Source organism: Lissotriton vulgaris, chromosome 7 (genome assembly GCF_964263255.1).
Source record: "Lissotriton vulgaris chromosome 7, aLisVul1.2, whole genome shotgun sequence".
NCBI lineage: Eukaryota > Metazoa > Chordata > Amphibia > Caudata > Salamandridae > Lissotriton > Lissotriton vulgaris.
In genome coordinates this window covers 460184021-460210183 of record NC_141695.1, presented here as the reverse complement: position 1 = coordinate 460210183, position 26163 = coordinate 460184021, and the positions used below count along the sequence as shown (strand labels likewise).

General features: G+C 47.6%; 1 protein-coding gene across 2 annotated transcripts in view; it reads right to left on the bottom strand.

Annotated features, from left to right (window-relative positions):
* The window catches only part of LOC147701862 (uncharacterized protein ZSWIM9-like), a 382928-nt gene that overhangs the window by 268723 nt on the left and 88042 nt on the right, over window positions 1–26163 (bottom strand). For both annotated transcript variants that reach the window (XM_086930496.1, XM_086930497.1), the window contains one exon: window positions 3248–3456. In XM_086930496.1, coding sequence (XP_086786622.1) covers window positions 3248–3447 — 200 coding nt within the window. In that variant the 5' untranslated portion in view covers window positions 3448–3456. The remainder of the gene's footprint in view (window positions 1–3247; window positions 3457–26163) is intronic.

Sequence of the window (26163 nt, the reverse complement as noted above, 5' to 3'; positions counted from 1 at the left end):
TCTATGGCAAAATGAAACCCCTCATTTTGTTCCTTTTCAAATTAAATGTATTAAGTGTTACCACTTTATTCCAATCAAGATGACTTCAGGTGTGCCATACTTTTGTCATAAGTAAGACTGTTAGCGTTCTAGTTGTTCTTTAGAACACTCTGGGACATTCTGTCATTGGGCTATAGTTGGGCTACATCTGGCTGATATTTGTGCTACATTTGGGCTCTTTTGTCTCTGGTGGTCATCTTGGGAGACTGCATATCAGAATTTTTTTAATGAAATATAAGAGGATTTGAGAAGTCACTCAAAATGTGCCCTAATTTTTCTTTCTTCAGCATTAATCATAATTTCTATGGCAAAATTAACCCCCTCATTTTGTTCCTTTGCAAATTAAATGTTTTAAGTGTTAACACTTTATTTCAATCAAGATGACTTCAGGTGTGCCATACTTTTGTCATAAGTAAGACTGTTAGCGCTCTAGTTGTTCTTTAGAACACTCTGGGACATTCTGTCATTGGGCTATAGTTGGGCTACATCTGGCTGATATTTGGGCTACATTTGGTTTTTTTTTGTCTCTGGTGGCCATCTTTGGGCTACATTGGGCTACATTTGGGCTCTAACATATATATAGCCCAATGTAGCCCAATATATATTTTTTCAAAGTAAATTTTCGTAAAAACCACTGGAGCATATATCTTGAGACATAGCAAAGGCACATCGGGCTACCAGTCCCTACAATTTTGCCAAGTTTGGTGGAAATCCATTCAGGGTTCGGGCTAAAAGTGAGGTTGACCGCCCTATGGAAATTAACATGGGGAAAACACGTTTTGGGACCCCCCCATTTATCTTGGCCCCCGCTTGACGAATCCCCCCCAAACTTTCAGGGAAGGACCGAAGTGCCACGAGGCAAATTTGAGGAAATTTTCAGGCAGATTCCTCAACCGGTGCCAAAGTTATTCCCATTATTAGATTAAGATTAAGTGATTTGCCAGAATCGCAGGATGTTCAGCGTCATTGCAGAGACTCAAACCGAGTTACCGAGATTTAAGGTCAACCTCCCTAGCCATTAGGCCAACTCACATGTAAATGCGATCAGTGGTAACAGTCTGACCTATGAGATTTTGCATTGCTGCCTAAGCTAAAAAGACCATCAAACCTGTAACCTGGGTGACAGCTCTATCCCCAAAGTCTTACCTATCTGTAGATATCCCAACACACTAATACTAACCCCTCTCTCTCACTGAACAGACATGGGATAACTGGTGACAAGCCACTACTGTAACTTGTAGTTAATAACACCCAACTCCATGCGTGTCTCACAATTACTGTAAGATTGCAACACAGTCTGTATTAACACCTTGGCTGCTAGGCGTTTTCCCCCTCCTATGCTGAAAATTGCTATTCTTCTTTATTCATGACGAGCTCAGCTCGTCATCAGCACAGCTCAACTGTGCATCATGACGAGCTGAGCTATTATTTTAGTATTTCTCTAATACTCTGAATGCACTGCAAGGTCTAAAGCTGACTGGTTGCGGAGAAGGAGGCACCTTTTATTTACCCTAAACGTGTTAGCAATGGATGTGGGGAATATATAAGATGCTGTAACATCCCAGTTTGTTTTTAATCTTATCAGAATCACCTGGAATAAAAGGAACTAAGTGGCACTGCTCTAGATATTTTAATCTATTTTCTCTTTCTAAATCACAGCTTCGATTCCTTCATATGCTATTGAGAGTCCTTACTTTGGTTGAGCACTTCCTAACAGAAAGATTATCTAGGATGACATAAAGACCATATGATGACGAATGCTACAGTGTGTGAGGAGCTCTTGATCTAAGACAAGGCATATTCTTCATAGGACATTCTTGCTTGATAAATGGTTTGGTTTAGGTCTGCCTTACTATTTATGTAGACAAGGTAATTCTGTTATAGTATCTGCACTAGGGTGTTGTTAAATTTCAACTACTTAAAATATAAAAATAAATAATCAGATCAGCAGGTAATGCAGGTAGGTAACTGATCACGCAGCAAGGCCATAATTAGCTGGTGTATGCTGAAGCATTGCAAATTTGCAGTGGTCCTGGTTTGCTTGAATACAGCTTGCTGCCAACTTAGGTGTACACAAAAAGAACAGATGAAGGGAAAGCTGAATTAATTTTACATTCACCCCCAGTCACAGATCTGGGTTAGGCACATTGTTTTTGCATGCCACGCCATTCCAGTTTAGACCTAACCATATGCAAATCAGTCTTTATCTTGCTCCCCATGGAAACAGTTCAGTTCAGACTGCCAGGCCACGTCCTCCCGCGACTAGAAACAAGAATCCTGGGACCGGTTTCGGAGTAACACTCTTCATCAGCCAGGCTTGCTTGAATATGGTGGCTTAGTGAGCACAGGGCACACGTTCCGGAGTACCCTTCCCAATTAGGGCGACAAATGCAAAAAGAACAGATGATGCGGAATGCTCAATTAATCAAACATTCACCCCCACTCACAGATCGGAGTTAAATCCATTGTTTTTGTTGCACGCCACGCCATTCCATGAGTGACTCCGTCCATCATCTTATTGTGTTTGCTATGTTCACCCTAAGTGGTCAGGGTATGCCCAGAGATGGGTCCTTGCTTACTTTGCCACTGGATTCAAGCTAGCCTGGCTGTTGAGGGGTGAAACCCCAAAACCTGTACCAAGATGCTGGTTTCCAGTCCAAGGAGGACCTGGCCTGGCAGTTCGGGCTGGACTGTTCTCATGAGGAACAGGGTCAAGACTGATTTGGATATGGCTGGGTCCAAACTGGGGTGTCTTAGTGAGAAGAAGAACAATGATGGATTAAATCCAGATCTGTGTCTGGGAGTGAGTGTCTTAAAAGTTTGAGTACTCCGTCCATCAACTTATTGTGTTTGCCAACTTCAGTATAAAAAGCCGTACACAGCGAGTCAATCTCCCTACAATGAATACATTTTCTCATAATTTCTCTTAAATGCTTGCAAGTAACCTTGGATTAGATAACACATCCTTACATCTTCCTACAAATTATCAGAATGCTAGAAGATCTGGTTTGTAGTTATTATTCAGGTAGCACCCACTCAGTTTGACGTCTAACTGATTCCCTGAGATCTAATTGAGAAACGAGAGCTTGTCATACAGCCAACTACCAAAAATGCACAAAAGTGGTCCCAGTTAAATAGAGTATGTCGCCACTGAGGCATAATCAGCTCAGTCCCCAACCTATACCTCTCCCAATAGCAGGGCACATACCAATATAACTGTAGGAGAAATATGGCTAGGTCCTTGTCCCTGCGGAGGTTGTTCTCGGCCTTCACCTCTCTCCAGTGCCGCAATGCAGAACCGATATAGATCATGCCCTTTTGGTACTCTGATCCTTTCCATTGTCGGACGTTTTCTTGCTCTAGCGTACAGATGGAAGCCAACTTTTTTCTTTTCGCCCTGCCGTTCATTTCTACCACCTAAATAGAAGAAACAACATTTAATGAATGAACAATGAAATCTTAGTTACCACTGATAAATGCTTTCTGGAGCCTGTACAAATTCTCTCTCAACCAAATACCACATTCCATCAAATTACTTAAAAGTCCTACTATTACGAATTCAAGATCTAGAGACACTATTAAGCAGATTTGTGACGACCTAAATCTCCATTTACATCTTTCCCTATATAACAGCAAGTTTCAACTGCAAGATAGAAACACACTTCACTCTGTGTAGAAGAACAAATAGGCACACAATGCTTTTTCCATGTCTCTCTCTAAAGCCTAGTCTATTCCAAGCCATACAAGCCTTCCTTCCATGTAGTAGTCTGACTAAATATAGTTTCCAATTTCTACTTAGCAGTGAGAAAAGACTTGATATGTCTAGTACTGAAGCAGACATCCTCACTCTTCTTTCAGTTTTTATTGTTAGACAACTTTCCTAATAGTATCATAGGAGCATGCAGCCTATGTTGTAAGCCTTTAGGGGCCAGTTCCATAATTTGACTGCATATTGCAGCACTTAGATTGGCAAACCTCCGAATGCTAGTAAGGTTTATGATGGTTTCCTTCATAAACGGGGGAGAAATCAGCCAAATACAAGGAGACTAGGAAGGAGGTCATTTATGCACCCAAGTCGCAGCCCATCTTCTCTTCCCATCGGCATTGATCTTGGTGAAACAACTTATATAAACTAGCCATGAGATATTTATACACATTTTTAATTTTTCTCTGGCAACCGGATTAATACCTGATGCATGGAAAACAGCTATAGTGAAGCCTCGTCTGACAAATGCACATTGTATTCGGAGGCACAAAGCAAATATTGATCACAAAGTGTATATAAATTCTGAAACCCTCAGCTGTAGCGAGCCTCAAGGTTCAGTGTTATCACTTAATCCATTCAACATATATATGCAAACCCTAGGAAAGATGCTTTCCACTATTGGAATTCCTTCTGACATATGCAAATGATATGCAAATGTTTAACTCTCTCAAATGTGTCCGCTTGAAATGACTAATTGTGGAATGCCCTTTCAACATTTCCCAGAGCAGACAATAACCTTAAGAAATTTAAGAATAGCTTAAAACACATTTTCTAAAAGTCCACCTTCAAGGTCCGGTAGTGTGAGCAATATTCTGTGGTGTTTTGAGTCATGACGCTTTGGCAAATGTGCCCTTAGCCAATGCTGTCCACAGACCATCTCCATCCATCAATACCAGGACTCTAGAAATAATGTGAAACACAACTACTACTGTTTAAATTCCTTCTGGTACTTAGGGTTGATTATGTATGTACCTCTTTGAGGTAAAATGAAAACCAATCTATCAACTGTATTTGATTAGTCAATATCAGCCACATGTAATGCCCCCCATTTTAATATACTTCGGAAGTATTACATATATGGTTTAACTGTTTTTACTCTGTACGTTCATGTTACACAGTAAATCCACCTCCCCTGCCGAAAAAAGGGCAGTGGTGTGGCTTGAACGCCATTACTGAAAAACATTTTTTTTAAAGAATAGATCGCAGAACCAACAGCCCATTTCTTAACCCCATCTAGCCCTTTCCCTCCAATGAAAGGAAACTTTAGCTCGGATAATAGCACCACTGCTAGCCTAGGCCAGACGTGTTGAATTTCGAGCTTAAATAATTAGAGCCCTCCCTCTCCATCATCGGAGAAGTCAGAACAGAAGCTAAGAAATCTGTCTAGCAACTGAAAACAATCAAGTGAAATGATCTGTGCTGTGTTTGAGTGCCTTAGGTAAAGCAACTCTATAAACTTCAAAGCCAGAAATCTGAAAAGTGGGTGCTTGGTCAAAATGCAAGACGTCGTCTTTAGCTTTAGGTTAAAACCTTAAGTTCTGCATTACTAGGAGTTCCCACACCTTGGGTAACAAGTTGGTTTTAGTGGGGAAAAAGTCTGTGCTCCATTAAGAAGCTAGTGCTTGAGGGGATCCCAGTATGGACTGTGCCATATATCTTCCCATGAGTAAAATGAGAACACCCCGGGAACGAGATTCTTAATGAAGCCACTCCTGAAGTCCTGTATACGAATGTTTCATATCCTGCACATTTCTGCTATTACTATTTCCATTAATGTGGCGTATGCCCATAGCAGATGTACCAAAGTCCCCACGCCCCCTCCAATACCAATCAAACCTATGGCTGTCCCATTTAATTAGCTTAACTGGAATGCAAGTCCAATAAAATAGTACTTTAAATAGGAACCCTCCTTTTAGCATTCCTCCACGTGTTGTGTACCCTATACACACATGTTCCCACCTCTCGTCTGATAGCTGTCTACCCAAAGTCTATTTCCCAAAGCTTCTGCCCAGTCAATTTACCAATCTAAACTCATGTTATCAAAATGTATTGATGGTTTAGATTAAATGCCTCTTCTAATGGTCACTACTTTCTCTCCAGTCACATCACCATATGCAGTGGGCACCTAGCAATGGCATTTTTGCTGAAACACCATTATTTCCTCGTGTCCACTCTTTACCACTTAACCAAGATGCAAAGCTGCACCACATGGAAACGTGTATGTAGTTGCAACACGACTGAATGACAAGCATCTCCTCTCCATCCTAGAATTCTTCCCCATCACTAAACAAAATCATCTATCAAACTTTGGAATGCCTTGATTTTCTTTGGGGCAGTCGGAACAGCCTGAAATAAATAAAGGATCTTAGGAAGGGCAGTCATCTTGCCCACCGCTGTTCTGCTGATGCATGGTAGTGCTTCTATGCCATGTATAAAAGTCCTTTTGAAGGTCTTCAAGCAACACTGTATAGTTTAGAGTCAAAGTTTTGGGTGTAGACTGCATCAATTGATGCCTATATATGTCAGACATTTGAGCCCAATAGAATGGGAGCAAATGTTTGCAACTAGAATATTTGGGCATGTGAAACAGCTATGTTCAGAGCTTCCAATTACGAAAGGTTACTTTGAACATCCATAAACTTGGATAGCTTTCTAGCTCACATATGATGGGAGATCACAAGTACAATGCCTCCGAGAAGACACCAGGACATCCGCCACATACATGATGGTTAATTGAAGTTGTCCTGGCCAATCTTCACCCCTTTAATCTCTCTATTTTGTTGCACTCCATTGAAAACAAGCATTTACAATGCAATGGTTTTGCCTTTGTTAAAGTTTGAGCTATTGGCATTGCGCTTGACAATATTTTTATTTATGTTTTTTTAACATAAATAAATGGCATTGTCATTTACAATGCCACTAGCTTTATCTCTCGCAAATGACACACACAAACACCCACAGAGAGCCCCCCCAACACACTCAGAGGCCTCCCCACACACACACCCACACAGAGCCCCAAACACACACACAGCCACACAAAGACCCCCCCACACACCCACAGAGCCTCCCTACACACTGCGAGCCCCCCACACACTGAGAGCCCCCCCCACACACTGAGAGCCCCCCCACACACTGCGAGCCCCCCACACACACTGCGAGCCCCCCACACACACTGCGAGCCCCCCACACACACTGCGAGCCCCCCACACACACTGCGAGCCCCCCCACACACACTGCGAGCCCCCTAACATACTTTACAATGCAACGGTTTCGCCTTTGCAAAAGTTAGAGCTATTGGCATTGTAAATGACAACATTTTTATCTATGTGTTAGATTTGAAAACTGATAAATGGCATTGTCATTTACAATGACAATAGCTTAATCTCTCGCAAATGCCACACACACACACACACACAATCAATCAGTGACACTTATAAAGCGCGCTACATACCCGTAGGGTCTCAAGGCGCTGGGGGGGGGGGGGAGAGCCGCTACTGCTCGAACAGCCAGGTCTTCAGCTTCTTCCTGAAGGAGAGGTGGTCTTGGGTCAGGCGCAGGTCGGTCGGGAGGGAGTTCCAGGTCCTGGCGGCCAGGTAGGAGAAGGACCTTCCTCCTGTAGTCGCTCTTCTGATGCGGGGGACGGCGGCGAGGGCGTGGTTGGCTGATCGGAGGTGGCGTTTGGGAGCGTAGAAGTTGACTCGGCTGTTGAGGTAGCTCGGGCCTTGGTCGTGTAGGGCTTTGTGTGCGTGGGTGAGGAGGCGGAAGGTGATTCTTTTGTTGACGGGGAGCCAGTGAAGGTCTCTCAGATGTCCGGAGATGTGGCTGGTTCGTGGGATGTCGAGGAGGAGTCTGGCTGAGGCGTTCTGGATCCGCTGGAGTCTCTTCTGGAGCTTGGCGGTGGTACCGGCGTAGAGGGCGTTGCCGTAGTCCAGTCGGCTGGTGACGAGGGCCTGGGTGACGGTCTTCCTGGTCTCGGTGGGGATCCACCAGAAGATCTTCCGTAGGATGTTGAAGCATGCCGAGGAGACGTTGACTTGCCTGGTCATGGAGAGGGAGGAGTCCAGGATGAAGCCCAGGTTGCGTGCATGGTCTGTCGGTTTGGGTGCGGTGCCCAGGGCGGGAGGCCACCAGGAGTCGTCCCAGGCGGAGGGAGAGGAGCCCAGGATGAGGACCTCCGTCTTGTCAGAGTTCAGTTTCAGGCGGCTGGTCGTCATCCACTCGGCTACCTCTTTCATCCCTTCGTGCAGGTTGGCTCTGGCGGCGGCGGGGTCGTTGGTCAGGGAGAGGATCAGCTGGGTGTCGTCGGCGTAGGAGATTATGCTGAGGTTGTGTTTGCGTACGATGGCCGCGAGGGGTCTCATGTAGACGTTGAAGAGGGTGGGGCTCAGAGATGATCCTTGGGGGACGCCGCAGATGACTTCGGTGGCCTCTGACTTGTACGGTGGTAGGCGGACTCTCTGTGTTCTCCCGTCGAGGAAGGAGATGATCCATTCCAGCGCCTTGTCCTGGATTCCGACGTTGCTGAGGCGCCGTACTAGGGTGCGGTGGCAGACCGTGTCGAATGCCGCGGAGAGGTCTAGGAGGATGAGGGCCGCTGTTTCTCCGTTGTCCATCAGGGCTCGGATGTCGTCGGTGGCGGCGATGAGGGCGGTCTAGGTGCTGTGGTTGGCTCGGAAGCCGGACTGTGAGGGGTCGAGGGATCCGTTCGTCTCGAGGAAAGCAGCCATCTGCTTGTTGACGGTCTTCTCGATGACTTTGGCTGGAAACGGGAGGAGCGAGATGGGGCGGTAATTCTTGAGGTCGGTGGGGTCCGCTGTTGGTTTCTTGAGTAGAGCGCTGAGTTCGGCGTGTTTCCAGCTCTCGGGGAAGATGGTGGTGTCGAAGGATGTGTTGATGATGTCTCGCAGGTGGGGTGCGATGACAGCGTCGGCCTTGTTGAAGACGTGGTGAGGGCAGGGGTCGGTCGGTGATCCGGAGTGGATGGAGTTCATCGTGCGGATGGTGTCTTCGGTGCTGATCGGGGTCCAGGCGTGGAGGGTGGTGGTGGGGGGGGGGGGTTGTTCGGTCATGGTGTGCGTTGGTTGGTTGTTGAAGCTGTTGTGTATGTCCGCGATCTTGTTGTGGAAGTATGAAGCCAGGGAGTTGCAGAGGTCTTGCGATGGGGTGATGTCGTTGTTTCCTGCGCTGGGGTTGGAAAGCTCTTTGACTATGTTGAAGAGTTCCTTGCAGTTGTGTGCGTTGTTGTCCAACCGGTCCTTGAATGCTGTTTTCTTGGCGGCGCGGATCAGCTGGTGGTGTTTCCGGGTGGCAAGTTTGAAGGAGGTCCTGTTGTCCGGTGTCGGTTCCCTTCTCCAGACTCTCGAGGGCTCGGCAGTTCTTCTTGGAGCTCTTGAGTTAGTCGGTGAACCATGGGGCTTTCTTGCTGCCGGGTCTGCTGGGCGGGGTCCTCAGTGGGGCGAGTTCGTCCGCGCAGTTGCTGATCCACTTCGTGAGGTTGTCGGCGGCCTGGCTGGGGTTCGCTGAGCTGGCAGGAGGGTGCTGGCTCAGGGAGGTGGCGAGCTGGTCTGCTGTGATCTTGTTCCAGCTTCTGCGGGCGGCCTGTTGCTGGTGGTGGTGGGTCGTTGTTTTCTTGAAGGTGAAGTGGACGCAGCTGTGGTCCGTCCATTGAAGCTCTGTGGCGTGAAGTCGATGTCCTTGCTGGATGAGAAGACAGCGTCGAGTGTGTGTCCGGCGAGGTGGGTGGGGGTGGACACCAGTTGCTTGAGTCCCAGGTTGGCGAGGTTGTCGAGCAGGGTGCTGGTGTTGCGGTCGTTGTTGTTCTCCAGATGGAAGTTGAGGTCTCCCAGGAGGATGTAGTCAGCGGAGGGGAGGGCATGTGGGCTGACGAAGTCGGCGATGTCCTCGCTGAATTGTGTGCGTGGTCCAGGGGGTCGGTAGATCAGGGTGCCTCTGAGGGTGGTGTTCGGGTTGGTGTGGATCTGGAAATGCAGGTGTTCGGCGGTGGTCAGGGAGTTGTCGGTGCTGGTCGTGAGACGGATGGCGCTCCTGTGGATGATGGCGATGCCTCCTCCCATCTGGTTGGCGTTTCGGTCCCTCCGGACGATCTTGTAGCCCTCTGGGATGGCGATGGCGATGTCGGGAGCTGAAGAGGCGTTCATCCAGGTCTCCGTGAGGAAGGCAACGTCTGGAGCTGTGGTGTCGAGGAGGTTCCAGAGTTCGATGGCATGTCTGTGGACGGAGCGGGTGTTGAGCAGGATGCACTTGAGGTGGGTGCTGCTGGTGTTCGGCTTGGTGGGTGCTGGTGCGAGGCAGGTCCGGATGCAGGTGAACTTGCAGGCGTGGCAGCTGAAGGGTCCGTGGGTACGTCGTGGAGTGGCTTGATGGCATTCTGGGAGTCGGCCGGTGTTGAGAGCGGTGAGGGTGGCGGCGGAGTACGTCAGGCGGGTCGGTCGGGGTCTTCGTGGGCCAGGGGTCCTGGCACTGGGCGCGGTCCAGGCGCGGACGGGCGTAGACGGGCTTACCTTTGGCGCGCCTTCGGCGCACAATCGGCGCGCCCGCTGCGCGTGACCGCTGCGCGTTCGCACGGTCGCCATTTAAGGCGAAGTGCGCGGGTGGGCGGAGCAGCTGGGAGGCGGGAGCGGGGAGGGTACAGAATAGAAAAAGGGGCGGGGAAAAGCGGCCGTGGCGGGAAGGGAGGGCGGAGGGCGGCGAGGTAGGCGGACAACAAGGAAGGAAACCACAACACGGGGGAAATAAAAATTAAACAGAACGGGCACAAATTCTCAACAAAACAAGGAAAAACAAGGAAAAAACCAAAGTTATATAAAACAGGCACAAATGTTAGACAAAACAAGGGCAAAAACAACCGCAGCGGCGCCCGCCGGCAATCGGCAAAACGAGGCAGCAGCGAGGCAGAGGGCAGGCAAGGGGCACACGCAGCAGCTGGTGGCCGTGCGGCGCGGGGGTGTCCCACACACCCACAGAGAGCCCCCCACAGAGCCCCCCCCACACACACCCACAGAGAGCCCCCCACACACCCACACAGAGCCCCACCAACACACCCACACAGAGCCCCCCCACACACTGCGAGCCCCCCTCACACTGCGAGCCCCCCTCACACTGCGAGCCCCCCTCACACAGAGCCCCCCCCCACACAGAGCCCCCCCCCACACACTGCGAGCCCCCCAAACACACTGCGAGCCCCACAAAGCACCTACAGGAATTAAAAAAGGAGCATCCCCTTGGGCTCGTCCACTACCTACTCACTGCGACAGGCAAGTTCCCCAGTTCGTCGGCAGCTCTGGTCATTACAACACATCCTCTTGTTCTTCACCAGGTCCTCATTTGTCCTTCAACATATCTCTCTTTAGTACCCATAAGAATTAATTCAGAAGCAAATGAGTGGCCTCAGCCTGGTGAAGGACATATACTATCACGTGCACTGGTAGCATGCCCCTAAGCGACTCTTGCATCTCTAACTGCAGCCCAATACACCGCACATTTGCGTCCTTGCCCCTTACGAAACGCAAACAAGCCAATACGTTAGCACGATCATATATGCCAGCGACGCAGCTTTGGGAAAGCAGAAAGAAGGAGATTTAAAAAAAAAAAAAATTGGGGCGGCAGGTTTATTTTCCCATTTGACTTGCATTAAAGTAAGGACAATGTCAGGAAAGAGAAATCTAAATTAAAGCATTTTGGCTTTAAAAATTAAAATATCCTGCTTGAATCGGGCCAGTTGGCATGTATCCATCACGCCCTCACGTGTGACCTAACCCCTCGCCTGAACCAAAAACACAGTTTTTATTGAGCTGATTCAGAAAGCCCGTTTATTTTTTTAAAACATATTTTGGTCTTAAAAAGACAAGATACCTGGCGTGATCGAACTACCTTATAAGTAAGATTATTACCTTTTTGATACTTACTCTATTAAGTAAGTCTAATATCAGTCGTCTGTCGTCGATCTTTAACAAATGTCAGGTATCCATTCTGTTAACACTTCCGGGCCGCTTATCGTCCAATCCCACGGCTGAACATAACTTGCGAGTGGTCTTTGAGTGGGAAGTGCTGTTCAGGTGTAAAATGATTTAGGATTGGAGTATCAGAAATACTTCAGCTAATCCAAAGGCGTCTCATAGCATTCCGAAATGTTGATTGGTTGTGACATTTTCACACGCCGTCTGCCCCGTCCTGGCTCCTACATGCTATGTGGGGCGCTTTTGTTTTGGGCGGACAGGTTTTATCTGAAGTTTTATCTGAGGTGAGTCTGTTCGGTACCGGCTGGCGACAACCTGGATTAGGTTGCGCCGTCCTTTGTAGGTTGCCGGTCGTTCTGGATGGGAGGGGAGCAGAAGAGTAGCCACAAAAGTAACACCCCCACTTTCAAACACATTCAGTGAGTGAGGCAGTCGTGCGAACCTGACTCTTTATTGGACGGTCACGTAGAATTGTTCTTCAAAGCAAATTCTATTTCAGAGGGTCCCAAGGAGGTGGGGGTAGCCTTCAGTACTAGCAGCAAGTGCATTTCAAACATAGCTTAGCGGGAGGGGGGGCGAGAACACGGACAGCGGGACGGGGGGGCGGGAACACGGGGGAGCGTGCACTTCGTATTAATTAGTAGAGGTGGCATCTCTGTTCCACTCGGCCACTGGTCTGTTCACGTGGGGTCGGCTCTAAACACCAACAGGATCCCAGATATGACGGCGGCTGCAATGAGGGCTGGTGCCGTCAATGCCGGACCAGATTCGGGGGCGTTCCCGAGAATCGGCTTTCGGCTGACGTAGCGTGACGTAGCCAAAAGCCAAAAATTCTCGGGAACGCCCCCGACTCTGGTCCGGCATTGACGGACAGGCCCGTCTTCCAATGGCTAGCCTCCATTTATGGAGCTAGCCAATGGAAGACGGGGGCCGTTCCTGTCTCCCCTACTATAGTCATTAGGTTTTCGCCTGCGCGAAAAAGCTGTGCAGAACCTAAAAAGGACTGCACTGTGAAGGTGAAAAACAGTGAGGATAGAAGATAGCTCTACTATGTTCCCTGGCCTACATGAATTGAGTGAGGGTTGCCATTGTTGACTCTAATAGATGTCTTTATTGCGTTATAGTTGTCCATGACAAAAGGTGCGATATTGAATGCCCAGTCCCACTGCCTCCAGCATCAATTTTATGAAAGTTTGTTTCCAGTAATCATTTTTACATCGAAGTTGAGCAAGGAAATAGGCATCTGAACCACTCAGGGAAAGGTCCTTCACCAGCTCTGGAAGTACTGAAGTCGTTGTTATTCAGCCTCCATGATCTCGGTTGTTGTCGGGGGAGTCAAAAGGTCATCTCCATATATGGATATGGCTATAAACCCATATGGCAATATGACTGATGGATGTCCATAGGCATTCTTCGTCATGAAGTGATCAAGCCTATTATAGGTTTTATGAGCCATAGAATAACATGTAAGCTGTACTCCTTTATGGTTATTATGCAAGCTGGGCTCCTTTCAGGTTATCTCCAGATATCCTTCATATGCATGGACCTCAACCACTACTATCCAGACAGACAGACAGACGAAGCCCATGGACCTGTCCGTCTATTATCCTGTCTCGGTCACTCAGCACAAAATCAAGGTCACTTTCACTGGTCATCACCGCTTCTGCCACGCAGAATCCACATTGCTACAAAAGAGTTTTTGGTTTATGCAGGGGCATAGACAGTTGCCAGGATGAGTTTAAGACTTGTGATTTAAACACCATTGATAAACACCATCGATGGGAACCTTTCCGTGTTGTCCATAAGAACCCTCACAAACAGTCCTTGAAACCCACTGACATGATAAGCAGCACTCCCCATTTTTAGCTGGTCCAGAGGACACATTCTTAGTCAGGTACCATTTGGCACAATGTTTAACCCACTATTTAGAAGCAGACATCTCCCCCAAGGCTCCCAATATTTTGAACTTGAGAACAGCCAACTATTTCACCAAGGTACTAAGTTCTCTAACAAAACAATTTTAACCAGCTAGGGCATCCATTTACCTAATAATTGGCATTCCAAGAGCTTTTACCCCATTACCACAGTGTTTTCACCTTCCCATCTATTAGATCACCATCTAGCTAGTTTCAAGGGTCAGGAGGGCAAAAACTGGAGGCAGATCCTTCTCCTTTCCGGACCCCTAAGCCTGGAACAGCCTTCCTGTCGAATTACGTCAAATTGAAAGAGAAAGACCTTTCAGACAGCAACATAAGACCTGGCTTTTCACACTACGTTCTATGCTTTCTTGCATTCCATTCAGCACCAGAACACTCCTCAGAGTAGCTGTGCTCTCTAGAAATCTGGCTTCTTTCATTGTCAGTCTAAAACATTGACCTCTTTCCACTTCCACTCTACATTCCTCCTTAAAAATCCACTCCTACAACCATATTAAAGAATAAACAGTGTAAACCAGCGAGTCCCCGCCCTTTCTCTCCCCACTCTTAGGCCCAGTAGTGGCATGCCACTAACTAGGTTGGTGGGTGAGGGCTTTCAAAAGAAATAATATTTAATATTTCTTTCTTCTGTACAAACACACTATCCCTATGCCCTTTAAGGCTAGTTTTTTTTTTTAGCAGATAAAGGGGGCTCGATAGTAGTACAGGATACGTCTGCATATCGAACAGAATGCCTTCGACAACTCAGTGATAGGAACTCTTACGCTCCCCTTGAAGTAGACCCCACGGACAGACTCAAACATGAGGTCAAGATCCTAGTTGAAGAAGCTCTGAATGAAGGCTGGATTACAGCACATGAAGCACAGTTCCTACAAACGGACAATCCAACTATGCCATACTTTTACACCTTGCCGAAAGTCCACAAGACACAAAGACCACCACCAGGTAGACCAATAATATCAGGTCAGGGGTCTCTTCTTGAGCCCCTTTCGGCATTCATGGACTTCTTTTTGAGGCCCCTCGTGCAGACAATGCCTACTTACCTTAAGGACACCAAAGACATACTACGAGCAATCCCAGATATTGAATTCAATGCGGAGACTGATTTCCTAGTCTCGCTAGATGTAGAGTCTCTCTACACTTCCATCCCCCAAGATGAGACACTGGATACCATCATGTTGATCCTCGAAGGGGCCAATCTGGAATCAATAACACCTATTCCTTTTATTATGGCTTTAGCTAAGATTGCCATGAAAGAGAATTTTTTCAAATTTGAGAACACTATATACCTCTAGATCTCAGGAACCAGCATGGGGAGCATTTTTGCTCCCAGTCTGGCGAACCTGTACGTCCATGCATTCGAGCAGGAATGTGTCCTGACCCCCAATAATCCCTTCAGGTCACACATCCACTGGTGGAAACGCTACATAGATGACATCCTCGTCATTTGGCGAGGTTTCAAACAGTCTATCATGGCGTTCCACCAGTGGTTGAATACTCAAAATCGCTTTCTGAGATTCACAGTAGAAAACAGCAAAGAAAGAATCTCTTTTCTGGATCTGTCCATTTTCGTGACCACCACTGGTCTCGAAACTGAACTTTACAAGAAACCCTTGGCCAGAAACTTTCTACTCCTATACGAGAGTCAACATCCCAAATCTCTAAGGGACAATTTGCCCTACGGGCAATTTCTAAGAGTACGGCGAAATTGTTCCACATCTACTACCTTTCAAAAACATGCCGAAGGGCTATCCAGACAACTTCTGGCACAACACTACAACAAAAAACTGATTACACGTTCATGGAAACGGGCGGCCAACAATCACCGTGACGCCCTGTTAGAGGTCGCAACAGAAAAACCACCCCTTGACCGACTAACATTAGTAACTACCTATAATACCAAATCAAATCAGTTCCAACGGATTGTGAGGCACAATTGGAAAATCCTTAATTTTGGCAATGAGAAAATAGAACCCCCTCTATTTGCCTTCAAAAGGTCCACCAATTTAAGAGATCGGCTGATACATACTCGTCCCAGAGATGCTCCTAAAAGACCTATTGGGACTCTCTGGAACACTGCAGCGGTTACTGGACATCAGCCGTGCGGTAACTGCACTGTCTGTCCACAAACGACAAAAGTTACCCAAATTGAGATAAGGACAGATCGCCCCTGGATCCTAAAAAACTTTACCAATTGAAACAGTTCACAGGTAATTTATTTACTTACATGCCCTTGTCGCGAACAATATGGAGGGATGACTACCAGGAAGGTGCGGACTAGGATGCTAGAGCACAAAAGTTCTTTTCGTTGTAAAAAGAGCGTCTCCAAACTGACGAAACACTTCATTGAGCAAAATCATAATGAGACTGATTTCACCTGGACAGTTTTAGAGAAGCCTTTCATACCATCAGATATTGGGGACATATCAAGATACTTATTCATCAAGGAAAAAAAATGGATATTTAGATTATCAACAGATTCCCGGGGTCTAAATGACGAAATTCCCTGGACTATGCTTTGAGCCATTATCCTAAAAGGTTCCTTGCTGACAGGTCAGAGTATTCAACTCTGAAACAAATCATGATATACGAATGGAATACCCCGAACGTCTTTGTAATATGTGTAACTATCTCTCTACAGAAAGATGTCCAGGAATAGATACTTTCGCTACAGCACGAGTCGAAGAATCAGTTTCAATATCTTATAAATTAAAAAAACTATAAAGTGCCCATGATATCAACCTGGCCATTATGTTCAACCTATCTAAACAACAAATTCATGCTAACCTGGGTTTGAGACACTTTCTCTTATAAATGTTCCCGTATAACAAGGATATATATATATCAATAGACTTATAAGGCTGTCCACTAGGTAATACCATGGATTCTCTTTTGATCCATATGGATCATCATATGTGAATAACTGGCTGAAGTATCAAACTCCTGTAAAGCCTATTTAGTTTGAAATACACTATCTTAAAACCAGATAGGGCATCTTTAAATCATTTGCAATCATTTGCAGTGCTATTTATGTCCTTGAACACATTTTAAATACTTTAAACATCAATTGTAATTACAATGATATTGAGCCACGTCATTTGGCGGACTACAATTCCCAGTGTTTTGTAGTTCTTCAATATATCCCTCAGGAACACGCTACTGTACACATTAGTGGCGAGATTACGATGAGTTGTGTTCATCCGGCGATGCCTCTTTATTTATTCACAATCATGTATGTGGAGGCCCGCCGTCGATCCAGCTCATTTAAACAAGATCGAGACGCCAATATGAGAGTACTTAGTTAAACTCGACCCTAAACAAGTTACGAACTACAATTCCCATGTTTTTCGCAGTTCTGTAAGATCTCGCGAGAAGACGCGATCCAAACATTCAGCAAGCGGGATTACACGGAGCTGACTTCTACTGGCGATGGCTCTTTATTTATTTATTCACAACCTTGTATGTGGAGGCCCGCCGTTGATCCAGATCATTCAAACAAGATCGAGACGCCAATATGTGAGTACTTGAGTACTTAGTTAAATTTGATCCTAAACACGTTACGAACTACAATTCCCATGTTTTTTGTAGTTCCGTAAGAGATCTTGCGAGAAGACGCGATCAAAACATTCAGCAAGCGGGATTACACGGAGCTGGCTGGAACCGCGTCAGTCTTTCATATTTACTCTGTGGAACCCGAAAGCGGCCCTCCCACTCTCATGGGGATTAAAACTTCGGCAGTGATAGGTTGATCGGAGAAGATTGACCTTTATACATAACGTACACCCTTCTAGGGCATTGCATCCCCCAACCTCAGATACAGTTTGAGGCAACGACGGAAAGGTGAGTGCAGCCACAAGTTCGTGGTTTTCAAACAATTGTTTGCTATACAAGTCCATGCCCCTGAAGCGATTATTCCAGGCATTTCCCTCTATAGCCTTGTAGTCTGAGGGCCCATGGGTGAGCACAGAAGGGAGGTGGGTGGAGAGAATGTTGCTCTGAGATAGGATATTTACAAGGGACTACCGCAAGATAGAAAAGTATAGTTCTTTTTCTGTGTCAGATTCTGGGTTTCCCCTTCCTCTCTTATCTTTAGAGCGTGGCCTCCCTTACTCTGAGCTTGGTCCAGGTGAGGCGAGGTTATTTCCCAGGTCAAGAAGGGTGAGTAAAGAACTATGGTAGTCCTTTTCTATAATGTTTTATACAGTTGAATATCCAATGTATTTATAGCACTATGCATCTTCTTTTTAGGTGATTGATACACCAGCTGACATGGAGGAATAAGAGTATGTATCCTTTATGATGTCACTGTTTTTGTTTTCTTTATTACTTTGAGTGTACTTCTCACTAGCAGTAGCAATAGTCTTTAAGAACAGAGGCCCTGAAGAAAGCCAAGGGAGTTAATCCCCGACCTGGCAGAAACATGTTGGCCCCTAAGCAGTCATTTGTTTACACTGCGAATTTGAAATGTTCTGTTTTTTAAATAGAAAGAGGCTTACAGACATTAAAGTCTCATGACTGAGTTCTCTATTCTTTTTTAACCTCACGTTCCCTACACTTTCACTCTTTGCACTGCACTTGATCCCATTTAGTGATCCCACGCATGGTCAGCACGTGATTGTGGGTTTGACCCCAGTCCTGCCAGACGGCTCTGGAATTAAGTCTCAAATGATCTAGAGACAATCCAGTCCTGTACTGTGGATGGCCAGATGAGAAAATTAGATCACTAACAAGATTTTGATGGTAATCCATCTCTGGATCTTGGGTCTCACCTACTTTTGCTGGTGGTCATATGCGTTGGTTTGTAAACTCTAAGTTGACTATGCAGTTATTAACTTTAGTACTTTCATGACTAAACAATTAGCATATTTTTGAGAAGCAAACAAGGACCCCAGTGTGATGGTACAGTCCTGAGGAAGGCACATAAGTGTCGAAACGCGTAGACAAAAAACAGGAAACCATCTAATCTTTTATACCAATGAACTACTTACATGATTGAAAATATGCATATGTTTAAATGCTACTAACTTTTTTATCCTTTGTGTATAATTATGTATCAGTTTTTATGAATATCATGTTATTAAATTTGTATTTTCATATGTACATGCAATAGTGTATTATCATTTTTTTAATATGTATTGAGTTACTATTCATGTGCTAGTTGGTTCAAGAATTTGCCTGGGTAATCTACTAACACTTAAACAATTAGCATAGTCTTAAGAGCACTGTTCTCTTTTGTGATTTCAGACCCCCAGGTTTTTGTGTATTTAAGTCATGTAACAGGGGATGGTAACCTGGGTAGGTCTCTAATTTCCTTAGACCCTCCAACCCCGTCCGTGTTTCTTTAAGGCTAGTTCCCATTGCTAATACCTTTATTTTTTTGTCACAGAGAAACGCTCCAGTGGAACTGCATGGTGAAGATATGTGGCCTCATGGAGTCTTGCATGGCTATAGCGTTCAGACCTGACCTGCTAGAGGATTCTGAGAGCAAAAACGTCATGGTGAGGAGGCAAAGTTATCCCAGTCGAGAAGCGTGCTCCGCAACTACAAAATCCACTTTTGTACCGCTCTGAGCTTTTGTCCTCAAAACTGAAGGTTTTCGATGGCAATATATCATGCTACAGAGTATCCTTTGCAGTATATGCAACCTAGCCTGCCCAGCTGGACAATTTTGAGGATCAAATTTAGTGCCAAAGTCTTAAGATAACAAACTTCAACTGATGTTTCCCACTAGGTTTACTCAATCCCCACTCCGTAATGGTATGTCTGAAAGAGCCCCTAGAGCCTGGTTAACTGCAACCATTCATTTGGAATGACATTTAGTCAATTTTGGTGCTTTACATTAAAACTTTAAAAATCCAAGTCTCTAGCTTCGCCAATCACTTTTTAATCATTTAGGTCATTAATCCGATTAAATTTTTCTTGCCCTTCCTGAGTATGTTTGGTAATGTTTTTGTTTTGCGTTCTTATTTCTGTTGTTGGCATAGCTTGACTTCTGCCAACATTTCTCTAGAGAAATGCATACTGCCCATACCATACCTACCAGAGGTTCAACTTTATCTGTGTTGAGTAATTATCACACTGCATTTAGTCATCCTCGCACTGCGTTTATTAACTTGATAGCAAAACTTCCTCCCAGATCTATTACCCAATTTTTGACAACTACAAAGGACAGCTTTTAAAATGTCTCCAACCATGAGTTACCTCATCTTTCTTTTAAGCACAAACCAGTCTTTTTGGAACTATGTGGCGCACACGCAAGATGGCCGCACTCCTGTGAGGCTCCTGCAGCCTGGCGCAATAATCTAGCATTTATCCTGCTCTAAGGCTCAGATGTCGTTATAGACAGACAGCCTGATGTTGCTGATTACTTGCTAAAGCCCCGGTGCAAGTTTCAGCTGATTTGGGTTGACCATGCACCCGTCATGACTCAGTGAAGTTTCCACCAGGGAGAGGTGTGGCGCTGCGGAGGAGAGCCGGGGCGGACCTGACAACTACGCAAGCCGGGAGCCTGCCACGAGGTGGCCGGGCCCTGTGACGCGGCAAGACCCGCAGTACCGGGGGGAAGGTGACCCAGATTGCGGTGCTGCTGCTCCCACAAGAAGTAAGCCCGGGGTGAGAGGACCCCGATTAACCGTTGCCTGCGGGAGACGGTGTAGACTTAGGTGTATCTTGGGATGCGATGGGAGAGAGAGGTCGGCGCTCTTTGCTGTTGCCGCCCTGGACTCCTCGGTGTTTGCCATTGTATGATTCCCACTGGCTGCCTGAACGAGCATGTAACCCTGCTGGAGTCATCGTGCTGCACCTGGGGATTCGTTGCTGAGCTCAGGTAACCACCCGCTGCCCCGGCATAGTATCCTGCATCGGCGGCATCTAGACGCAATTGCACCATAAACATCGTTGGGGGGGATTACCTTAAATTGCGGCACCGGCGATGGGACGCTCCTGAAGCAGCATGCCCTGGGGGACCAGATTCCTACATCTATTCGCCACATGAAACTGGAGAGGACACAGGAAGGTGGACTGCGGCAGCCCCTTCGCCTGTTGCTGGCAGATGGCCGTTATATTGCGTAGTGAGAGGCAGAGCGGGGAGTAAGTGGACTGCTCACCTTATCACGATCACTGAACTGGGATGTTACTACTGCACTTGAGGGCACTTGAAGGAGTGGGACCCCCGCTGTGGTGCGGAGTAGCAGGGAAGACCGGGGATAGCCCCAGCTAAGCACATGCTTAAACTGTGGGCACCTTCTCGAATGCGAGCTGAGTACACCTTCTGAGAAGCGGCGCTAGAGCCCGGCAGTGTTTTAATACCCCTGGTGTGGGCACAGACGAAATTCACTATTTAGAGGGAACATGCACGCTTTGACACAAGGTGAACTGGCCAATACCACGGCTCATAGGTGGCAAAGTAGGTGAGCTGCACCTTGCCTGTTGCGCATGATTATGCAGCCTTGTGCTTCTGCTTCTCCTTCCTTTACACATACATCGAAATGAGTGCTTCGCCGCCTTCAACCATTAGGTGCATATAGAGGAGCTGCGAAAGTGTGGACGGATAGTGACCAAGAACCGTCATGGGCAAGCTAGATACTAGGCAGCCTAAATTGAACTTTGAGGCGGCGAGGCGCGCAGGAAGATCAGGACCTTGACAGTAGAGATGAGGAACAGGGGAGTGCAGCAGCGCAGATGGCTGATGTACAGGGTATACTTCAGGAGGCACGCCAAGGATTCACCACCATCGTGGATAAAGTAGACAAAATGTCATCACGGATGGATGCCATAGCACATAAGCTGGAGGGGTATGAGGACCGATAAAAGAGGCAAAGAGGCGCATATCAGACACTGAGGACACGGCGTCCAGGGCTACGACGCAAATTGCTCACATGGACAAACTCCTGAAACTTATTGCTGCAAAGAATGAGGCCTTAGAAGCGTGAAGTAGGAGCAATAACATTTGCATAATAGGCATCCCCGAATTGACCAATACGGGCAAAATGGAGAAGTACGTTGAACAACTGTTATTTCCCTTCATGGTAGAGTGGGGCCCATCGATCCCTGGGACCACATCCTCTGCCTGGTAGCACAGCACGCCCCAAAATAGCGAGACTTTTGAATTATAGGGACCGAGATGTGACACTGAACGTAGCAAGTAGTAAGCTACAACTAACCTATGATGGAAATAAGTTCTCAATTTACCCGGATTTTACCCCTACTGTTCAGGAGGAAAGATGCAAATTTACAGACGTTAAAAACAAGTTGAGGTCGGCCCAAATCGACTAAGCACTATTGTATCCTGCACGCCTCAGGTGTACCCATCAGGGGAAGCAACGCTTCTTCACCAAACCGCAGCAGGGGAAGGAATTCCTAAAAGATGTGAAGCGCACGAATCGCAATAATGAAAATCAGGCAGCGTCACAACGGCGGGAGCGGAAGATGACTCACAATGAATGATATTCTGGTAGTCATAGATGTTTGGATTTCAAAATAGGATGGGATTGCCATGTGACAGTCAGAACTACTTCACAGGTCAAGTAACCTGCTCAGCTGGTAGGCCAAACTGAGCTGACTTTCTCGTACACCAGGCACCCTCTGCCCTATAGAGCCCAGTTGTACCGGCTGAGTTGGACTGTGGGGGCGAGAAGTAACTGTTCTGTCACCTAGGGCTGGCCCCCAATGGGTATTCCCCCACTATTGATCTCTGTGGAATGATCGCAGGGATGGTTGGCTGTTTGCTGTCTATGATGGGATCAAGGGAGGGAGGGTGGGAGATAATTTCTGGCAAGTTGGGGTTGCTTCAGTGGGTGGGGGTAGGGAAAGGGCGGGAATGTTTTGTCTCACACACACAGTTATGCTTTCTTTCCCAGTTTAACATTGTCGACATGTGAATTAGGCATTGAGCACTCGGCATGCAGTATGACTTTATGCTATGTACCCACATGGGACACGGGCTGCGCGCTTCAGGCGCTGTACCCGAATTTACCAGAGAAGCGCGTAAATGGCGACACTAACACTGAAAAATTTAATATTGTTACGTGGAATGTCATGGGGTAGAGGGATCCGTGGAAAAAGCGGCACACACTAGCCTACTTAGACAGACACCAGGCGCATTTAGCTATGCTGCAGGAAACACACTTCGCTCCTCAGACCTAATACTTTTACGTGTAGGTGGGCGGAGCGCAGAATCTTTTCCTCTTACTCATCCTATGCAAGGGGTACAGCCATACTAATCAAAAAACAGGTGCCCTTTCACCTAGCTGGAGCTACCTGGGACTCAAGGGAGATACTGTCTGGCGTGGGAGCGACTAGATTCGGAGTCAGTCACTTTGGCCTGTTGCTATGGGCCGAATGTCGATGTCCCAGATTTTTATACCTCATTATGGGCTAAGATATTTGATATAGGTTCTAATCATGTCATCTGGGGCGGAGACTTCAATGTTACGTATAATCCAAGCATGGACAGGTACCACCCTGCCCCCCATCACTATACTAAGGGCCGCACTGTTATACAGGATACAGTAACTGCTTATCAACTGATTGATGCATGGTGACATACCAATCCCCAGAAACGGGAAGGGACGCATTACACAGCACAAGCTGCGTCATGGGAGAGACTGGATTACTGGTTGCTGTCCCAGGGGCTGGGTCCAGCTATCTCCTAGGGACAACATTTGGCTAGGACTTTTTCAGATCACGCTCCGGTTAAATTCACATTGTTATCGTCAGACTTTGGCCCACCGCGAAGTGCTTGAAGGCTGAAAGCTCCTAGTTTATTAGATGAAGTCTTTCAGGAGGAACTGCGGGAAGAGATACAGGACTTTTTCGCAAGGAAGAGGCACGGTAGAGTGTGTGGAAACAATTTGGGAGGCATTCAAAGTCACACTACGGGGGTTCTGCATATCAAAGAGTGCTGGGGTGCTCAGGGACATCACCAATACACTATGCACACTGGACTCGGAACATAAAGCATTGGATGCGACATTGGCACTGGGGCCGGATAGATTTGCGCAGCATAAATTCAGAGAGAAGCTTACAGAGTACATGGACACTGCACAAAGGGAAACACGATTTAGGGGAAGACACTGGGTAGCCCGTCGGTACGGAGAGGGGGAGAGACCCGGCAAGGCATTGGCAGATATGATTAGGAAGCTGCGCTACTCCAATTATGTTTTGGAACTGGAGGGCCCAGACGAAACAGTATACCGCGACACTGCGCATATTCTCAATGCTTTTACACGCCATTACACTACCCTATTTACTACGACTAGAAGAGATGATCTGGATCTTGAGACATACTTGGGAGATTTGTCGTTGGGGTGGTTGAGTGATGTGCACTGAGAATTTCTGTGTGCCTCATTTGAACTAGACGAGGTTAGGAAAGCCATCATGCACATGCAATCGGGGAAGGCCACCGGCACGAATGGCAGTCCTATAGTTTTACAAAACGTACATAGATTACATGGCCTCTATTCTCCGTGAGGTATAATCAATCAGAGTACTTTTAGAGCTCGCTACTTACCCGTGAGGGTCTCAAGGCGTTGAGGGGAGGGGGTGGGGGGGTGCTGCTACTGCTCGAAGAGCCAGGTCTTGCGGAGACTTCTGAAGGCGAATAGGTCTTGGGTCTGCCGTATGTGGGTAGGGAGGGTGCTCCAGGTCTTGGCGGCGAGGTGGGGGAAGGGTCCGCCACCGGAGGTCGTTCATTGGATGCCAGAGACAGTGGCGAGGGAGAGGCTGGCAGAGCGGAGCTGTCGGATGGGGGTGTAGAAGTGGAGTCTGCTGTTAAGGTAGGCTGGTCCAGCGTTGTGGAGAGCTTTGTGTGCGTGGGTGAGGAGCTTGAAGGTGATACTCTTGTTGACAGGGAGCCAGTGTAGGTCTCTCAGGTGGGGGGTGATGTGGCTGCGGCGGGGGACGTGGACGATCAGTCAGGCAGAGGCGTTTTGATTGCGTTGTAGTGATAGATGTTTGGCTGGGATTCCTGCATAGTGTGTTTCCGTAGTCCAGTCTGCTGCGGACGAGGGCCTGTGTCACTGTTCTTCTTGTTTCGGTTGGGATCCACTTGTAGATCCTGCGGAGCATGCGGAGGGTGTTGTAGCAGGAGGAGGAGACGGCGTTGACCTGCTTAGCCATGGAGAGGGAGGAGTCTAGGATGAATCCTAGGTTTGCTTGCATGGTCGGTGGGTGTTGGTGCTGTTCCCAGTGTGGTCGGCCACCAGGAGTCATCCCAGGCTGAGGGGGTGGGTCCGAGGATGAGTACCTCCGTCTTGTCCAAGTTCAGCTTCAGACGGTTGCTCCTCATCCAGTCGGCGACCGCCTTTATTCCCTCGTGGAGGTTGGTTTTGGCAGTGTGTGGGTCCTTGGTGAGGGAGAGGATGAGCTGGGTGTTGCCGGCGTAGGAGATGATGTTGAGGTCGTGATGGCAGGCCACTTGTGCAAAGAGGGTGCATGTAGATGTTGAACAGCGTCGGGCTGAAGGATGAGCCCAGTGGGATGCCGCAGAGTTCGGTGGCTTCGGATCGGAAGGGTGGGAGGCGGACGCTCTGGGTTCTGCCGGAGAGGAAGGACGTGGTCCAGTCAAGGGCCTTCTCTTGGATTCTGGCTTCTAGGAGGCGTGTCTTTAGAGTGCAATGGCAGACCGCGTCGAAGGCGGCCGACAGGTCCAGGAGAATGAGGGCTGATGTTTTGCAGTTGTCTAGTTGGCACCTGATGTCGTCTGTAGCGGCGATGCGGGCTGTCTCGATGCTGTGGTTACGTCTGAATCCGGACTGGGACGGGTCCAAGATGTTGTCTTCCAGGTGGCAGGCCAATTGCCTGTTAACTATTTTCTCGATGACCTTAGCCGGGAACGGGAGCAGGGAGATGGGCGGGAACTTCTTGAGGTCCTTGGGGTCCGCCTTGGGCTTCTTGAGGAGGGTGTTTATTTCGTGTGCTTCCAGCTTTCCAGCAATTTCGCTGTTTCGAAGGAGATGTTGATGACCTTCCTTAGTTGGGGTGAGATGGCTGCGTCTGCTTTGTTGAATACGTGGTGTGGGCACGGTCTGACGGAGATCCTGAGTTGATGGAGTTCATGACCTTGCGTGTCTCATCGTTGTTGACGTTGGACCAGGTGGTCAGGCGGATGGCGCTGGTGGTGTTCACAGGGGAGGTGGAGTCCGGCGTAGTCGGGGCGGTTGTGGTGCTGAAGCTGTCGTGGATGTCAGCGATCTTGCAGTGGAAGAAGATGGCTAGTGAGGCGCACAGTTCTTGTGAGGGCGGGATGTCGTTGGCGCTGGGGTTGGAGAGTTCCTTTACAATGCTATAGAGCTCTTTGCTGTTGTGTGCTTTGTTGTCCAAGCGGTCTTTGAAGGAGGATCTCTTGGCTAATGAGGTGGTGATGTCTGCGGGTGGCGCCCTTGTGAGCTGCGTGGGTGTCCGGTGTGCGTTTGTGGAGTCATATTTTCTCCAGTTTCCGGCATGC